At 42.5% G+C, this 19987-nt stretch overlaps 1 protein-coding gene across 3 annotated transcripts in view; it reads right to left on the bottom strand.

The window, feature by feature from the left end:
• Positions 1-19987, bottom strand: part of LOC140483036 (echinoderm microtubule-associated protein-like 6) — a 544931-nt gene that overhangs the window by 12896 nt on the left and 512048 nt on the right. For all 3 annotated transcript variants that reach the window (XM_072580923.1, XM_072580924.1, XM_072580925.1), the window contains one exon: positions 4508-4611. In XM_072580923.1, the coding sequence (XP_072437024.1) occupies positions 4508-4611 (104 nt within the window). The remainder of the gene's footprint in view (positions 1-4507; positions 4612-19987) is intronic.

Below are 19987 nucleotides of genomic sequence, written 5' to 3'. Positions count from 1 at the left end.
TTCCTAAAAAAAACTTGTCTTAAAACTTGTTATTCGACCATAACTCTTCTCAAGTCCTTTCTTTGGGAAAGAAGTTACAAAGGATCTTGGGATATTGTAATTGCTAAAAACATACATTCAAAATGTTATGATGTTTGACCCAGAAGCAGGAAACTCTAATTTCTTCAAAATGTCTCTAGAATACGTACTTTTTAAAATAACATTTGAAAAGGATTTTTAAGAGTTTGCATCATGTGTGAAGAGATAAATGTAATTTTCTTAGATAAAAAGAAAGAATGGTTCATATGACCTGAACACCCTTTTAAGTGAAGGCAAAAGGAAGGAAGTTAAGTGACCAAAGATAAAAGAAAGCGACAAGTAGAGGAGCTGGTGAGTGAAGACTCAGGTGCAGACACAAATCGAAGAGAATTCTTATGACAAGCAACAAGTTAATAAGTGAGGTTTCTACTTTGGCAGAAACGGAGACAGGAGTTCTTGAAAGTGATGTAAAATCTGGCTAAAAACATGTGAAACATGAGAAGCCTTGCAAAAAGCTTACATACAGTAAACGGTTGAGTAGTTTCCAGTGGCCAAACATAAACTGTGGTGTTATTGGTTGGTCAGTTGAAAAGTAACTCTGGAAAGTTACACAATCAGAGATTGTTGTGACCTGAGAGAGCTCAGAGAAATGTGCATTGCTGATGATAATCATACCAGTGAAAATCAAAGGTGAAAGCTGTTGTTAAGCAGGACAACTGACCTATCCTGTGTGAATGAGAAAGACCATATTGTGGAACTGTGTAGTTATGTAGTGTTGTCATATCCGTGCAGGAAATGATGCAAATACTTGTTGCACAAAATGCAGTTTTGTTGTGCTCATGTTTTAAAAGTGAAATTTACCTTTTAGTCTGAAGGATCATTTGACTGCTAATTAATGTGTACTTTATTCTGCGAATTCATGTTAAAATAGTGTGTGTTCCCAATAATAATCCCTAAATGATGCACACTAGCCTCACCACATCATCATGCACATCTCCAACTCACTTAGAATACAGTTATTCACTTCAATTCTGTACTTTGGACTGCACTGCTGCCTTGCATTGTAATTCTGCTGCTCGGCAGGGACACGTACCCATTTGATGCATTGCAGCAGACAGCATCTCAGGACTTGCTTTCTTAAAAATAGCCACTGTGATCTATCTGTGCATACATTGTTGTACTTGCAACATCACACTATTAGTGCAAAAGGAAGATAACTGCTTTTTAGCAAAGTTCTGAACAGGGCACTTAACTGAAGCCGAGATCATTGTGGAAAGCATTTTACCCCATTTTCATAATTGTATTTCCAAATAACATCTACTGTGAGAAAGAATTGCTTGTTAGAAGAAAGTATTCAGTATCACTCAAAATATATAAGTTACTTGTATTGTTGCTCTAAGCATATATTGAACGAAGCTTTAGTTCATACAGCATACAAATGAAAAGTAAACTTTGACAGCCAGTGTGGTTCCATCACTTACCTGACCAGATTAGTTTAGCTACCTAAATGTCAGATTATCATTTGATGAGCATTACAACTGTTTTTGATGCTGTTCTTACTTGATATTGAAACTACATTTGCCTCATTTCTTTCCCACAATTTTGGAAAGGCAAATCAGGGTAAGACTGATATACTTAATGGTAAGGGCCTGGGGAGTATTGCTCAAGAAAGCAACCTTGGAATGCAGGTTCATTGTTCCTACAAAGTGGTGTTGTAAGTAGATAAGATAGTGAAGGCAGCGTTTGGTATACTTTCCTTTATTGGTCAAAGCATTGAGTATAGACGTTGTGAGGTCATGTTGCGGCTGTACAGGACATTGGTTAGGCCACTTTTGGAACATTGTGTGCAATTCTGGTTTCCCTCCTATAGGAAGGAATAAGCCCTTCATCAGGAATGAAAATAAGGCAAGATTGAAAAAATTAGATTTTCAATGTAAAAAAAAACTTAGATTTTGCAACCAAAGTTTGAACGGAAGGATGAGACTTTGCTAGTGAGTGTCGAAAGGCCTACTTTCATGCATTAACATCCCATTATTCCCTATTCTTCCCCAATTTATATGCAGTTTGCCCCACGCAGTGAGAGAAACTAGATAAAGACGATTCCTAACATGAAAGTAAGAGTGCGTACCAGGAGGATGCTGATCACACTTGCTCCTTAGGGCCTCCATCGTGGCCAGCTGTCCCCAATATCTCAGGGACACGCTCCATGGATATTGAATGCCTGCAATCATTTCACGGAAGTTGACTCAGATGCACACTAGCCTCACCATATCATCATGCACATCTCCAACTCATTTAGAATACAGTTATTCACTTCAATACTGTACTTTGGAGTGCACTGCTGCCTTGCATTGTAATTCTGCTGCTCGGCAGGGACACGTACCCATTTCATGCATTACAGCAGACAGCACCTCAGGACTCTTCACTTGCTTTCTTAACAGTTGCTTACTTTGTGCCTACATGGATGCTTACAGCATCTCTGCCTTGCCTCACGTACTTCTGTTTTGCTTTGCCTTTTAGTACATGGTTGTCATGATATGGCATCATATAACATTATATCACATCTACTGCATGTGCCAGCAACATAGGCAGCAAACACACTAAATTGTGCTTCAATCAAATAGCCATGTCTCAAAGTCTAAGGGGAGCAGTTCTGAGTAAATTCAAGGTAGTCTTTTGTCAGCTAAACGCAGTGTCGGATTTCAGTCCATGGGTTTAGACACAGTCAGCCACTTGGGGCAGTCAGGGCTGGTCCTGCAGCTCCGTTGCAACCAGTCCAGAGATTAGCAATTGGCTAGTCAGGGAATTGCACAGAGATAGTTCTGGGGGGGTAAGGTCAATCATCAGTTGGGGCTCTCATTGCAAAGCAGTAAGGGTGGACCATGGTCAGTGCTGGGGGCCTGTTCACTGAAAATAAAGGGGCTTATCAAGGTCCGTTAGCATGGCAGGGAAGTTGGAGAGGTAAACTGTGGGGATTGGAGGCAGCATGTTGGGATGCACAGGGGACTATAGTTGTCTTGGGAGAAACTCAATAAACAAGGGTGGGAGACAATAATGCATGAAGGTCATGACACTCTCTGCTAATGTATGTCTCACTGAAATAGTGTTGGAGACTTCTGACAGTTCCATAGTTGTTACTTGGATAACAGAAAATGTTAAAACCTAGTCAGTCCCTGCAAATCACATCGTCCCCAATCTCTGACTTTCTACTGACCGCAACTACACTCTAACCTGACTTATCATCCCCAATTTGACTACACCCTGAACACTCAACAACTTCCCCACCAGATTTGACTATCTCCCAAATACTCTGACCATCCAACTGATCTCCTGTCCCATTCTAATTTCTTTTTCAACAATCTGACTACATTGCCAACCCAAATACTCTGCAACAAAACACCACCTCACTTGACCACCCCTGACCTGACCTAACCTGAGTGCACCACAAGGCCAAATACCCAGCCATCCTCCTACCCTCTACCCACCCTATTATCCTCACTCATGTATGCATCTCATACATTTCTCACTCACTTACTAACCTTACGTACCTCAACCACCTACTTCCTCACCCATTTGTCCACTAGTTCACATCAGCCACTTGCTCAATTGCCCACATCATCCATCTACGCTCTTCCCACCACCCATTCACTTATTCACCCGTCCATCCACTCACACAATCACTCATCCATTCACTAACATTCTAAGACTGGACATTTAAACTTACCATATGATAGCTAGAATCATAAAAAGAGTGCTCCAACAGAACTCTCCAATGAAAGCTGTACTGCACATTTTTATGAAAAAGCTTTGGAAGGCTACAGTAAAAATGTGTAGCACTGTTGAGTTTTGAAAAACTATGAGTGCATCAGCAATCATTGCTGCTGCTTAGCTCATCTAGACCAAGATGAATTATCATAAATCATTCCACATAAACAGAACATACCATATATGTTTCAGTTTAGTGGCAACCAGAAATTGATCTGTAATCACTTCAGTTGTATGTAACTTGGTCATTAAATTATTGGAATGCTCCACAAATATCTTAGTTGACAAGCTTGTTAAAAAACAACAACTTGTGTTTACTCAACTTTGGAGGAAAATGTCTTTTGGCTCTTTACACAACCAGATGGAAAACTGAAGTTTAAGCCAAAAATTAAAAGGTAGAGTTACCAAAACTCTGATCACAGAAACATAGTTTTAAGTACAATCTTAAAGAGGGAGATGAAAGTGTAATTGTGAAAAGATTTACTCAGTTAATTTCAGATTATTAGGTCTAGATGGAAGGTTGCATTTAATCTAATAATGGCATAAAAGGAGAAGAGATTAACCAGAGGTCAGGGCAGGGAAAGGAGTGGGGCCTGTAGGGTTGGAAGTAATTGCGAAGATAAAGATAGAGAATGTGGTTGCCACAGAGGGATCTAAGCAAGAATGAGAACTTAATTACTACATTGGAAAAATTATATCAATTCTCTTAATAACTTCCACCAACCTTGTCCATGATGCCCATGTGATTTTCTCAATCGATGCCTGGTCAGATAGTTGCTTGCCTGATGGAACCTCATGTATCTGACGCTTGTAGGCACCTGTAGATACCTGCATAGAGAAATGCATTTACAGAAATTACATGATTTGTGTTTCAAATAAAAAACTATTGAGAAAACAATCAGTGCTTTTACTGCTCTTCACTGTAACTGGGATTGCTTTGACATTCAACATTGTTTTGCATAGCATTTATGCATAATACGTTTGGTAAGAGCAATGCTACTTCAGGAAGATACATGGAACATATATGGGAAAAGGTTCAGAAGAAGCATTTTAGGTGGAAAGTAGAATAAGTATGATAAGAAACATAGTACTATAAACTGGGAAAGTTAAAAATCACACAACACCAGGTTATATTCCAATTTATTTGGAAGCACTAGCTTTTTGAGCGCTGCTCCTTCATCAGGTGGTTGTAGAGTATAAGATCATAGGACACAGTATTTACAGCAAATCTTTACAGTGTGATGTAACTGAAATTAGATATAGTAATAGACCTGAATTGTTTGTTAATTCTTTCATCTTTTAGAATGAGCATGTTGGCTTCCGTTCTTTCATATGTAAATCCCAGAACTTTCTTAATGTTACATTCTCAAGTGAACTTTAACAATAGGTGCCTTGTTGGCCCAGATAATGCATGGAAGGTGTGAGGTGCCCTGTGTGAGGATGTCTGTGCCCCAATGTTCAGATTGATTCTAATCTAAAAAAGGGGATCTACAGAATTTTACATGGATTCATGCAGTTTTTCAGCAAACTAAAATATAATTCTGCAAGTACAAATTCACCCCACAAACTGAGATATGTGTGTGTGTGTGTGTGTGTTGCGGGGTGGGGGGGGGGTGAGGGGGGTGGTATAGGTGTCTGTGACAGAGTATGCTTTTGTGTGTGAGTGTAAAAGGGTACAAGTCTGTGAGAGAGTGTGACAGTGTATGTGTGAGCGTATGAGAGAGAGCTTGTGTATAAGAGAGGGTCTGCGTGAGTGTATGGAGAGAGAGAGAGAGAGAGTGTGTGAGAGAGAGAGTGTGTGTGTGTAGTGCAGTGGGGTCACCTGTAGTGTGACATGAACCCAATGACCCCCAACCCAAGGTTGAGGCCATCCCCGGATACTGAACTTGGCTATCAGCCCGTGCTCGGTCACTTTGCATTGTTGCCTGTCCCAAAGTCTGCCTTGGAGGATGGTCACCCAAAGGTAGGAGGTCGAATGTCCTGGACCGCTGAAGTGTTCTCTGACTGGGAGGGAACATTCCTGTTTGTTGATTGTTGTGCGCAGCCTCTGCTCAGTCGTACCAATGTACCATGCCTCAGGGCATCCTTGTCTACAGCGTACGAGATAGACAACGTTGGCTGAGTCACATGAGTACCTGCCATGTACATGGTGGGTGGTGTCCCCACGTGTAATGGTGATATCCGTGTTGACACTCTGACATGTCTTTCAGTGTCCACTATGACAAGGTTGTACGGTGTTGTCCTGACAGGCTGGGCAGTTTGCTGAGAACAATGATCAGTTTGAGATTTGGTGGCTGTTTAAAGGTGAGAAGTGGAGGCGTGGGGGAGGTCTTGGCGAGGTGCTCATCCTCATTGATAATGTTTTGCAGGCTGTGAAGAACATGGCATAGTTCTTTGGCCTCTGGGAAGTACTGGAAAATGAAAGGTACCCTGTCATTTGCAGCTCGTGTCTGTCTCCTGAGGAAGTCATTACGGTTTCTCGCTGCGGCACGTCGGAACTGGCGATCGATGAGTTGAGCATTGGACCCCGTTCTTATGAAGGCATTCTTGAGTACTTCCAAATGCCCATCATGTTCCTCCTCATCTGAACAGATCCTGTGGATGCATTGGGCTTATCCGTAGGGGATGGCTATTTTAATATGTTTTGATGGTGGGTCAGAAATTGAGATCCATGCTAAGAGCTTCAATCTCGTCCGGTTGAAGGGTGTGGTCCGACAAGTTGACAATCAACTTCCCTGTAGTGATAACACTATGCACTGTGGTTCCTGGGTGGGCTTGGCTACTGTTGGTGGTGATGCTGTTTCTCCAGTTTCTTGTTCTTTATGTGCATGTACATAGTGTAGTTTTGTCAGCATACCAGTTTGGCAATGTACCATAACTGTACTGCTGCATCCTGAGTGCAGGCTGAGATGTGGACTTCATCTTAATTTCAAGGTTGTGGCGTCTGCTGTAGAGTTGGTGCACAAGATGATTGAAGAGTTTGCACGAGGTGCAGTGGCAAAGTCTCTCTGTGTAGTCTGTGTTTTAGGTTGACTTGAGTGGGTTCGTGATCCAAAATCCTTTTGGGATCTTTCCTGCATTTCTGTAGAAACTTGATGTATGTGTTGATATGCATGATCTTCTTGGAGATCTTATCTACTTTGAGCTGGCAGTTAGTGGTGTCGATGGTAATCATTATTTGGAGATGCCGATGTTGGATGGGGGTGTACAAAGTTAAAAATCACACAACACCAGGTTATTTGGAAGCACTAGCTTTCAGAGTGCTGCTCCTTCAACAGGTAGTTGTTGAGTACAAGATCGTAGGACACAGAATTTATAGCAAAAGTTTACAATGTGATGTAACTGAAATTGTATATGGAAAAAGACCTGGATTATTTGTTAAGTCTCTCATCTTTTGAAATGGGCATGTTGGTTTCAGTTCTTTCAAACATACATCCCAGAACTTTCATGAAGTTACATTCTCAAGTGAACTTTAACAATAGGTGCCACGTTGGCCTTGATAATGCATTGAAGGTGTGAGGTGCCCTGTGTGAGGCTGTCTGTGCCCCAATGTTCAGACTGATTCCATTCGTTAAAAAGCATTTACAGAATCTTACATGGATTCATGCAGTTTTTCAGCAAAATATAATGTAATTCTACAAGTACAAATTCACCCCACAAACTTAGATGTGTGCGTGCAAGTAAACGCACGTGCGGGGTATAAGTGTCTGTGAGAGTGTGTGTGAATGTGTATGTGTGTGAGTGTAAACGGGTACAAGTCTGTGAGAGGGTGCGTGTGTGAGTGAGTGGATGAGAGAGAGCTTGTGTATGAAAGAGGGTGTGTGTTTGTGTGTGTGTGTGTGTGTGTGTGTGTGTGTGTGTGTGTGTGTGTGTGTGAGCGAGCAGAGGCTGGTAGCAAAGTTCGGTACCCATGGGGATGGCCTCCACCGGGACCTTGGGTTCATGTCACACTACAAGTGACTCCACTGCCCTACACCCACACACACAGATACAGACCCTCTTTCATACACAAGCTCTCTCTCATCCGCTCACACACACACTTCCACACTCACACACGCACCCTTTCACAGACTTGTACCCGTTTACACTCACACTCACAGACAGACACACACTTACAGATAGACATGCTGACACACACTTACAGATAGACATGCTGACACACACACACTCCTATAGACCTATACACTCTTGCAGACCCTCTCTCATACATGGGAGGGTGGGGAGGGGGCGGGCCGACGGAGGTATTAGGGGTTGGGCAGAGGAAGGTATTGGGAGTGAGTGGAGGGAGGTATTGGGGTCTGGCGGAGGTAGGTATTGGGGTCTGGCGGAGGGAGGTATTGGGGCAGACAGAGGGAGGTATTGGGGGCAGGCGGAGAGAGGTCTTGGGGTCTGGCAGAGGGAGACATTAGGAGCAGGCAGAGGGAGGCATTGGGGTGGGGGGGTGGTAGTGTTGGATGGGATTTTGGGGGCGGGCGGGGGACAGGCGCAGTGTTGGACAGGATTGGGAGCGGACGGGATTGGGAGCAGACGGGGTTGGGGGAGGGGGCGGGGCCTCACGCATAGTGTGCTGCAGTCTCCTGAACAGGGAGTAGACTTAACTAAAACTCCTGAGCCCCAGAGGAAAGCATTGAATCGATTAACCGAACAATCAATTGTCTGAATGAAATAGTGCTTGCACATCTCATTCGGATAATCAAGGTTCCTCTGTACACTCAAACTCGTACATACACACACTCTCTCACAGACACTCATACCCCCTCATACAAACACACCCACATGCATACATACACATCTCAGTTCGTGGGGTGAATTTGTATTTGCAGAATTACATTTTATTTTGTTGTAAAACTACATGAATCCATGTAAGAATCTGTAAATCCCTTTTTTAGATTAGAATCAGTCTGAACACTGGCACACAGACAGCCTCACGTAAGGCACTTCACACCTTCAATGCATTATCTGGGCCAACATGGCACCTATTGTTAATATTCACTTGAGAATGTAACTTTAAGAAAGTTCTAGGATTTACATGTGAAAGAACTGGAACCAAAATGCTAAATCTAAAAGATGAGAGACTTAACAAACAATTCAGGTCTTTTACAATACATAATTTCAGTTATACCACATTGTAAACTTTTGCTATAAATTCTGTGTCCTACGATCTTATATTCCACAACCACCTGATGAAGGAATAGTGCTCCGAAAGCTAGTGTTTCCAAATAAACCTGTTGGACTATAACCTGTGTTGTGTAATTTATTAACTTTGTACACCCCAGTTCAACACCGGCACCTCCAAATCATAAACTGGGAAGATGGAGTTTCAGAAGATAAGGGGAGCAGTTTTTCAAAATAAAGTAGTTTCTTTAGCTTGTATTACAATGCAGTCACTAACAACAGTGAGTACAGATAATTACAGATAGAATGTACTCTAATATGAGACCTCCAATTCTCTAGATTCCAGAAAGGCCCCAAATATTGCCAATAAAACAGCACTATGAAACAGGAAACTATAACTTAGTCTAACACCGTTCATCAGGAAATGTTATAGACCAGACAAAACCACCTCAAAATATATTAAAAAGATAGTCTAGACCCCAACTTTTCCTTATGGTTAAAGGCAAGTGTAAGGCATCGTGTTCCATATGCAATTTGATTGGTCAAACTACCAGGCTTGAAGCAAAACACACTATTTGTGCACTATAGTTACAATACAAATGAAATAAAGAAGAATTACAATAACAACTCCACTGGAAACCTTATCAGAGTAATATATTATTTAATTACTAAATAGCAACTGTTCCAATAGAGTAACATCCCATAAACACACCCTTGGCAAAGGCATATTCAGTAAATGTCTCACATGCAATTCTAACAGCAGAAAGAGAACCCAAACTTTTAACTGTGGCAGAGAAGAATACTAGCTTCCATATCCTTTCAGACCCCAGCACGTAATGAAAGTTAAATTAAAATCCTTGTTCTATGGGAGCTTGATCCCACCTTTTCACGTTGCTTCTGTTGTTCCAAGTTTTAAAAAAGCCGAGGCCTTACAAGCTACTTATTTTATCAGATTGGAATGTTCACTCGGTACCTCTGTCTCAACCTTTCTTCATTAAAAAAAAGGAAACAAATACACCTCTTAATGTCGTAGTATCATCACAGGAAAGTACAAATCTATTATTAAGGAAGTACCAACAGGACATTTGGAATATCATAACACAATAAGGCAGACTCAACGCTTCTGCAAAAGGGATTTTTTTTTGTTCTTCCATGAAATATTGATGTTGCTGGCTGTTCCAGCACTTATTAACAATCCCAAATTGCCCTGGAGGATGGTGGTAAGTTGCCATCTACACTGGCACTTACCCAACAATGTGGAAAATTGCTCAGTCATGCCATATGCCTAAAAAGCATTACAAATTCAACCCACCATTTACTGCATTATCATTCTAGTCTTGTTCATCAGCAAGGTGATGGAAGGAGTCATTCACAGTGCTATCAAGTAGCACTTTCAAATGAATAACTTGCTCACAGATGTTCGGCTTGGTTTCTGCAAGGGCCACTTAGATCCTGACTTCATTACAGCCTCGGTCCTAACATGGATTAAAAAAAATCCAGTGGACTGGGCATTGGGTTTTGCAGCAAAGATAGCTGAGGAAAAATTGCAGACATTTAAGAAAATAGTCCACTGCCTACAGCAAAGACATAGACCAGTGAGGATGAAGGATTCTAGGAGGAAGATCAGCCAACCATGCTTAACCAGAGAAGTTATGGATAGCATCAGATTGAAAGAAAAAAGACTTATGATGTGGAAAATTCTAGTGGTAAGCCAGAAAATTGGGAATGTTTTTAAAAAATCAACAAACAATAACCAAAAGACAAGAGGGAGAAAATAAACTTTGAGGGTAAACTTAGAAACAATATTAAAATGGATAGCAAGAGCTTCCGTAAATATATATAAAGGAAGAGAGAATCCAAAGCAAGTATAGCCCCTTAGAGAATGAGGCTGGGGAAATAATAATGGGGAATCAAGGATAGTAAAAGGGAGAAGGGGGAGAAGAAATAAATATACAAACTATCATAAGAGAAAAGGTACTAAGGAAACTAATAGGCTAAAGACTGGTAAGTCCCATAGATCTGATGAAATGCATCCTAGGATTTTAAAGGATGTAGCTACAGAGATGGTGGATGCACTGATAGTAATTTTCCAGGAATCCTTAGATCCTGGAAAAGTTCCAGAGGATTGGAGATCTGCCAATGGGCAGATTTATTTAAAAATGGAAGCAGTTAAAGAATAGGTAACTATAGGTCAGTTAGTCTAATATCTGTTGTTGGGAAATTATTAGACTATTATAAAGGACAGAATAACAAAGTATTTAGAAATACATCATATGATTAAGCAGAGTCAGCCTGGCTTCATGAAGGGGAAATCATGGCTGGTATGGTTACTATAATTATTTGATGAGGTAACTCTCAGGATAGATAAAGGGGAAGCAGTGAATCTAATAATTCAGATCTTCAGAAGGTGTTTGATAAGGTACTGCAAATTAGACTACTTTATGTGATAAAAACACATGGTTTTGGAGGTAGTATATTAGCATGGGGCATGTGTCAGGTCACGGGGAGGTTATGAATTCTCGCCATGATTTTTGTTTGAGTAGGTGAATGGAAGAGCATTGTGTGAGACTAGTGATTGATTTGTAACGATATAGCATTTGAAGATGCAGTCTTTGACTTGTGTAATTAATGAAACTTGCTTGAGACTTGTTTGTATTGACAATAATGGTTATCTGTTCTAACTATCATCTCAATTTCTGTTCAGCGGGCCCACAATAGGAAAAGAACATCTCTTCTCTTGCTGAACTTCAAAGCTATAGAGAACCTTGGACCATGCTCTTTGCTCAGATGAGCCATTTTCATTGTTCTTCTGGCTCAAATACTCTTTCACAGATATTTCTAGCATCTGTAGCCACCAAAATGTATCTCCCCACAGAAGACCACACTTTGTCCTGAGCTGCATGCCATTATCATTTAAATTAACAAAAGGAACAAAGATTGCAGGCTGCCAGTTGCACAATGAACAGGCATGTGTTAATTGCACATTTTAATCCCCATGCCCTTTTCAGCATATTCCTCAATAGAAAAGATTCCACAAAGACAACATTCAGCTATAGTATCTTCAGCTAAAGTTTTCGTTCCATTTTGAAACTTAGAATAGAAGTTTACAATGCATAGCAAGCTCTAAAAATAATAAAACCAAAGCAATTCTGGGTTAATAAATACTTATTTCCAAACTTACCATTGAAGATCAGCTTGATGAAAATGAAGTTCAGCCTTCAGGAAGAAGCATCAAAGCTGCCTGACTTTCAGCACAAAATATATTATATAGCAGCGTAAATCACAAGCTGACATGAATTCTATCTTACTCTAAACTCTGTGTTTCTCTTTCTCTTGCTCTCTGAGTTTACATTGCTCACTCTTTTCCTCCCCAGTTTGTTAGTCTTTCTTGCTCTCCCTATTTTATACTTCCTTCTCTTCCTCTGTTCCTTCATTATGTTTCTCTCTCCTTTCCTCTTTGTGCTGGTTTTTGTATTTTCTCCCTTTCCATTTTTTGATGCTATACCTCCCATTTTTTAGCTTTAAAAATCACACAACACCAGGTTATAGTCCAACAGTTTTAATTGGAAGCACACTAGCTTTCGGAGCGACGCTCCTTCATCAGGTGATAGTGGAGGGCTTGATCGTAACGCAGAATTTATAGCAAAAATTTACAGTGTGATGTAACTGAAATTATACGTTGAAAAATTGATTGTCTATTAAGCCTTTCATCTATTAGAATACAGTGATAGTTTGACTTCTTTCATGTGTAAATCACAAAACCTTTTTTTAAAAGTAGCATTCTCGGGTTAGCTATTAACAATGGTGATAGCTAGACAATATGTTGAAGGTGTTGGCCCCCTGTGTTCTCTGTCTATGCCATGATGTTTAGATTGATTCTAATCTAAAAAGTGAGATAACAGAGTTTTACATAAATTCACGCAGTTTTTGAGCTCAGAATTCTACATGAATGCATGCAGTTTTTGAGCAAAGTACAATGTAACTCTGCATGTACAAATTCACCCCACAAAATATATGTGTGTATGTGGGTCTTTGTCTGTCTGGGGTGAGGGTAGTGAGTGTGAGAAAGAGTGTTTGTGTGTGTGCGCGTGCGTGCGTAGTGAGTGCAGAGTGTCTTAAGTCTGTGAGGGGGTGCATGTGTAAGTGTGGGAGTGTGTGTGTCTATAAGGGGGTGTGTGGGTGTCTGTGTGTACCTGTGTCCGTGTGTATGTAAGAGTGGGTGTGTGTAGGAATATCTGTGCGTACGTGTAGTGCAATGGTGATCACCTGTAATGTGACACGAACCCAAAGGTCCCGGTTGAGGCCCTCCCTATGCTATCAGCCTCTGCTCGGCCACTTTCCTCTGCTGCCTGTCCCGAAGTCCATCTTGGAGGATGGTCACCCGAAGGTCCAAGGCTGAATGTCCTGGACCACTGAAGTGTTCCCCAACTGGGAGGGAACCCTCCTGTCTGTTGATTGTTGTGCGGTGCCCATTCATCCGTTGTCGTAGCCTTTGCTCGGTTTCCCCAATGTACCATGCCTCCAGGCATCCTTGCCTGCAACGTATAAGATAGACAACGTTGGCTGAGTCACATGAGTACCTGCCATATACAAGGTGGGAGGTGTTCCCACGCGTAATAGTGGTATCTATGTCCACAATCTGACACGTCTTGCAGCGCCCACCGTGACAGGGTTTATGGAGTTGTCCTGAGAGCTGGGCAGTTTGCAACGAACAATGATCTGTTTGAGGTTTGGCAGTTGTTTAAAGGCAAGTAGTGGAGGTGTGGGGAAGGTCTTGGTGAGGTGCTCATCCTTATTGATAATGTGTTGCAGGTCACGAAGAATATGGTGTAATTTTTCAGGTCCTGGGAAGTACTGAATAAGGAAGGGTACCCTGTCAGTTGCAGCACGTGCCTGTCTCCTGAGGAGGTCATTACGGTTCCTTGCTGTGGCACGTCGGAACTGGCGGTCGATGAGTTGAGCATCGTATCCCGTTCTTGTGAGGGCATCCTTGAGTACTTCCAGGTGTCCGTCACATTCCTCCTCATCTGAGCAGATCCGGTGTATGCGTAGGGCTTGTCCATAGGGAATGGCTGTTTTAATATGTTTTGGGTGGAAGCTGGAGAAGTGTAGCATTGTGAGGTTGTCTGTGCCTACCTCCTTCCCAAGATCCACAAGCCTGACCACCCTGGCCGACCCATTGTCTCAGCATGCTCCTGCCCCACTGAACTCATCTCTACCTACCTTGACACTGTCCTATCCCCCCTAGCCCAGGAACTCCCCACATATGTTCGAGACACCACCCACGCCCTCCACCTCCTCCAGGACTTCCGTTTCCCCGGCCCCCAACGCCTTATCTTCACCATGGATATCTAATCCCTCTACACCTCCATTCGCCATGACCAGGGCCTCCAAGCCCTCCGTTTTTTCCTCTCCAGACATCCCCAACAGTACCCTTCCACTGACACTCTCATTCGTTTGGCCGAACTGGTCCTCACCCTTAACAATTTCTCCTTTGAATCTTCCCACTTCCTCCAGACCAAAGGCGTAGCCATGGGCACACGTATGGGCCCCAGCTATGCCTGTCTCTTTGTTGGCTATGTAGAACAGTTGGTCTTCCGTAATTACACCGGCACCACTCCCCACCTCTTCCTCCGCTACATTGATGACTGCATTGGCGCCACCTCGTGCTCCCGCGAGGAGGTTGAGCAATTCATCAACTTCACCAACACATTCCACTCTGACCTTAAATTTACCTGGACTATCTCTGACACTTCGCTCCCCTTCCTGGACCTCTCCATCTCCATCAGTGACGACCGACTTGACACTGACATTTTTTACAAACCAACCGTCTCCCATAGCTACCTGGATTACACCTCTTCCCACCCTATCTCTTGCAAAAATGCCATCCCGTATTCCCAATTTCTCCGCCTCCGCCGTATCTGCTCCCAGGAGGACCAGTTCCGCCATAGGACACACCAGATGGCCTCCTTCTTTAGAGACCGCAATTTCCCTTCCCACGTGGTTAAAGATGCCCTCCAACGCATCTCGTCCACATCCCGCACCTCCGCCCTCAGACCCCACCCCTCCAACCGTAACAAGGACAGAACGCCCCTGGTGCTCACCTTCCACCCTACAAACCTTCGCATCAACCAAATCATCCACCGACATTTCCGCCACCTCCAAAAAGACCCCACCACCAGGGATATATTTCCCTCCCCACCCCTTTCCGCCTTCCGCAAAGACCGTTCCCTCCGTGACTACCTGGTCAGAACCACACCCCCCTACGACCCACCCTCCCATTCTGGCACTTTCCCCTGCCACTGCAGGAACTGTAAAACCTGTGCCCACACCTCCTCCCTCACCTCTATCCAAGGCCCTAAAGGAGCCTTCCACATCCATCAAAGTTTCACCTGCACATCCACCGATATTATTTATTGTATCCGTTGCTCCCAATGTGGTCTCCTCTACATTGGGGAGACTGGGCGCCTCCTAGCAGAGCGCTTTAGGGAACATCTCCGAGACACCCGCACCAATCAACCAAACCGCCCTGTGGCCCAACATTTCAACTCCCCCTCCCACTCTGCCGAGGACATGGAGGTCCTGGACCTCCTTCACCGCCGCTCCCTCACCACCAGACGCCTGGAGGAAGAACGCCTCATCTTCCGCCTCGGAACACTTCAACCCCAGGGCATCAATGTGGACTTCAACAGCTTCCTCATTTCCCCTTTCCTCACCTCATCCTAGTTTCAAACTTCCAGCTCAGTAACTGTCTCCTTGACTTGTCCGGACTTGTCCGACCTGTCTATCTTCTTTTCCACCTATCCACTCCACCCTCTCCTCCTTGACCTATCACCTTCATCTCCTCCTCCACTCACCCATTGTACTCTATGCTACTCTCTCCCCACCCCCACCTTCCTCTAGCTTATCTCTCCATGCTTCAGGCTCACTGCCTTTATTCCTGAAGGGCTTTTGCCCGAAACGTCGAATTTGCTGCTCGTTGGATGCTGCCTGAACTGCTGTGCTTTTCCAGCACCACTAATCCAGTATTTGGTTTTCAGCATCTGCAGTCACTGTTTTTACCGTGGTGCTGAGGTGTCTATCCTTGATGGAGACGTATGTGTCCAAGAATGAGACAGATAGTTGAGAGTAGTCCATGGTGAGTTTGATGCTGGGATGAAACTTGTTGATGTCACTGTGTAGTTTTATCAGTGACTCCTCGCCATGGGTCCAGAGGAAGAAAATTTCGTCAATGTACCTGGTGTACAATGTTGGTTGGAGATCCTGCATAGAGAAGAAGTCTTGTTCGAACCTGTGTGTAAAAATGTTGGCATATTGGGGTGCAAATTTGGTCCCCATGGCTGTTCCGTGAGTCTGGATGAAGAACTGGTTGTCAAAGGTGAAGACGTTGTGATCGAGGATAAAGTGGATGAGTTGTAGGATGGTATTCGGAGACTGGCAGTTGTTGGTGTTGAGTACTGAGGCTGTTGCCGCGATGCCATCATTGTGTGGGATGCTGGTGTAGAGTGCGGAAACGTCCATTGTGACGAGGAATGTTCCGGGTTCGACTGGTCCATGGGTGCTGAGTTTCTGTAAGAAATCCGTAGTGTACGACAGAAGCTGGAGATCCCCTGTACAATAGGTTTCAAGATGCCTTCCACATCATGCCTTCAATCTAAACATCATGGCAGAGACAGAGAACACAGGGGGCCAACACTTTCAACATATTGTCTAGCTATCACCATTGTTAACAGCTAACCCGAGAATGCAACTTTTAAAAAAAGGTTTTGTGATTTACACATGAAAGAAGTGAAGCTATCACTGTATTCTAACAGATGATTGGCTTCACAGACAATCAATTTTTCAATGTATAATTTCAGTTACATCACGCTGTAAATATTTGCTTTGCTATAAATTCTGTGTTACGATCGAGCCCTCCACTATCACCTGATGAAGGAGTGTCACTCCAAAAGCTAGTGTGCTTCCAATTAAACCTGTTGGACTATAACCTGGTGTTGTGTGATTTTTAAGTTTGTACACCCCAATCCAACACCGGCATCTCCAAATCGTTTTTTCAGCTTGTGCTTTTCACTCCTTCCTTCTCCTACCCCTCTTCCAGTTTGTGATTCTCTGTCAGGATTCAAAGATCATCCAGCTGGTTTCTATGCTGTTATCCACATAATCAAAATTGAAATGACAATGCCCAGTAGGACCTGGGCATTGATTAGATTAGATTAGTGCGGAAACAGGCCCTTCTGCCCAACAAGTCCACACCGACCCTCCGAAGCGCACCCACCTAGACCCATTCCTCTACATTTACCCCTGCACCTAACACTATGGGCAATTTAGCATGGCCAATTCACCTAACCTGCACATTTTTGGACTGTGGGAGGAAACCGGAGCACCCGGAGGAAACCCACGCAGACACGGGGAGAATGTGCAAACTCCACACAGTCAGTTGCCTGAGGCGGGAATTGAACCTGGGTCTCTGGCACTGTGAGGCAGCAGTGCTAACCACTGTGCCACCGTGCCACCCAATTGAAATTTAGTTGCAAGCACATCAGCAGGATACTGCACATGTGTAAACAGTCCATACAAGGACCATTTATCCTGTGTTGGCAGCTGTAATTCTCAGATGTCCAACTGTCTACGACAGTGGTCTCCCACTTGTAAACCAATGGGGAACATATTTCATGCAATCAGGTTGTCACTTTGCATGTAAAACAATAGATTTATAATTCTAAATCCGACGTAGATTAATTAGGGAAAGCCGATTTGGGTTTGTTAAAGGCTAATAGTCTCTAAATAATCTAACTAAGTTTTTTCATTAGGAAACAAATGGTTGATGAGAGTAATGAGAATAATGTGATGTCATTGGTTGTCAAAAGGTGTTTGATAATACACTTGTCAGCAAAGTTGAAGCTGAAGGCATAAAAAAGAAGGTGGCAGTGTGGGGTGACAGGAAACAGAGTAGTACAGGTACATAATTCTTTATCTGAAATCTGAAAAGCTCTGAAATCAGAAGCTATTCTCTTGAAGTCTTTTCTGTATAAGTGACATGGCAGTGTGGCCCAACACTGGCAAGCGTCAATTGTGTTACAGTGCTCGAACTAGTCACACATGGGTCTGCTGTTCGGTAATTGTTTTTTACTTCACTGTGAAAATGTCATTTATTCTGAAAACCAAAAAAACAACTGGCCCTAATGATTTTGGATAAAGGATTGTGTACCTGTACTGAAAAATTATATTAAGGGAGGATAGAAAGAGTGGTAGATACAGGATCACTGATTTTCTTGATCTATATTAATGACCTAGATGGGAGTCTGCAGAACACAATTTCCAAATCTGTGAATGACACAAAACTTGGAAGTATTGTGAGGTGTCAGGGTAGACTTCAAGAGGGAACAAGTGGATGCAGAAAACTATGAAGTGGTACATTTTACTAGGATGAAGGAAGAAAGTCAAAACATAATGAAAACATTATTCTGCAACTGGTGCTGGAAGAGATCCTATGTACATATATACACAAATGGTTGGAAATAGCAAGGCAAGTTGCCAAAGTGGTTGAAGGGCATATGGAATTGTAGGCAATAGATACGTGAAGTACAAAAGTGAATCAATTATTAAGACCAATTGTGAAATTCTGGTTTAGTCTCAACTAACTCCAGTTTATTGTATTCAAATTTGGGCATCACGCTTTTACGATGGGAAGACTTTAGAGAATGTGCAGAGGAGATTTCCAAAATATAGTTCAGGGATGAGGGACGTTGGTTACCTGAATGCTGTTAAGAAGCTTAGTCCATTCTTTCTATAGAAGGCAACCCGGATGCTCCGGTTTCCTCCCACAGTCCAAAAATGTGCAGGTTAGGTGAATTGGCGATGCTAAATTGCCCATAGTGTTAGGTGAAGGGGTAAATGTAGGGGAATGGGTCTGGGTGGGTTGCTCTTCGAAGGGTCGGTGTGGACTTGTTGGGCCGAAGGGCCTGTTTTCACACTGTAAGTAATCTAAGTGAATCTAAGTGAAAAAGAGAAATTGATCGGGGGATTTGATAGAAGAGTTCAAAGTCATCGGGGATATGGACACATTTATTTAAAGTAACGAGCAAAAGAAACAATAGCACCACAAGAAAAAGATACATAGTGACTGATTAAGTTTTGGAGTGTACTACTTGTGAGTGTGATGGAGACAGATACAACTGGGCATTCAAACAACATTTGATATGCCACCTGAAGAGAAAGAGAAAAACAATACAAATCTATGGGGAAAGAGTCAGGGAGTGGAACTAGGTAAGCTGCTCTTTCAGGAACTATGCACTGACAGCAGGCTAAATGGCACCCTTTTATGCTGTAACTATGCTATGATTGTAAATGAAAAACATCAATACAAGATGTTTCTTTATTTGAGGTTTCACTATCAAATGTACTCCAGCAACTTAATAATAGGTTTTGTTATAATCCCAGTTGATGGTAATGTTGACAAGTCAGATTCCAGAGTGAAAGTGGGCTTGATAGATCATATGTTTAATTTTTGCCATTGGTTACCATGATGGGCCGTCACCAGACATATAAAAATGAGGCTGGAAAGGTTATTTAACAAAAGGACACAAATGCTTTACAGAAGAATAAAAACAATTTTTTTTACATATATATAGTTCAGAAAGGTTTTAACATAAACAGCAAAACAAAGAATCAACTTATTTGCCAAGACTCTCCTTTACAGATACTCAATCGCAGAGAAATAACAACTCTTTAATTTCTTACTTAACTGACTCTTCTTGGATTGCTGCAACAATTTTATAATTTCTTTCAGAGTCTGTTTTGATCATTCAGATAGATGAAATGTCTTTTCAGTTCCAATAATTTGAAGATGTCAATACAAAATCTCATAGCTTGGCGGTTTCACAAACTAACATCATGTTGCTGGATGTCTGGTTCTTCCATACTGAAACCTTGATTCTCATGCTAGGAGGAAACAGTTCTCCCTTCTAAACTGATTTCCTGATTGTTCCAAACTGAAGTCAAAAGCTAACTCATCATCTTTGGTCTGTTTTCTTTGTTGTAAACCCAGCAGCATAAAAATTCCATTATTTAATGCTTCAGACTGGATCAC

The sequence above is a fragment of the Chiloscyllium punctatum genome, chromosome 11 (genome assembly GCF_047496795.1).
Source record: "Chiloscyllium punctatum isolate Juve2018m chromosome 11, sChiPun1.3, whole genome shotgun sequence".
NCBI classification, from domain to species: Eukaryota; Metazoa; Chordata; class Chondrichthyes; order Orectolobiformes; family Hemiscylliidae; genus Chiloscyllium; species Chiloscyllium punctatum.
This window is presented reverse-complemented; position numbering and strand designations above follow the sequence as displayed.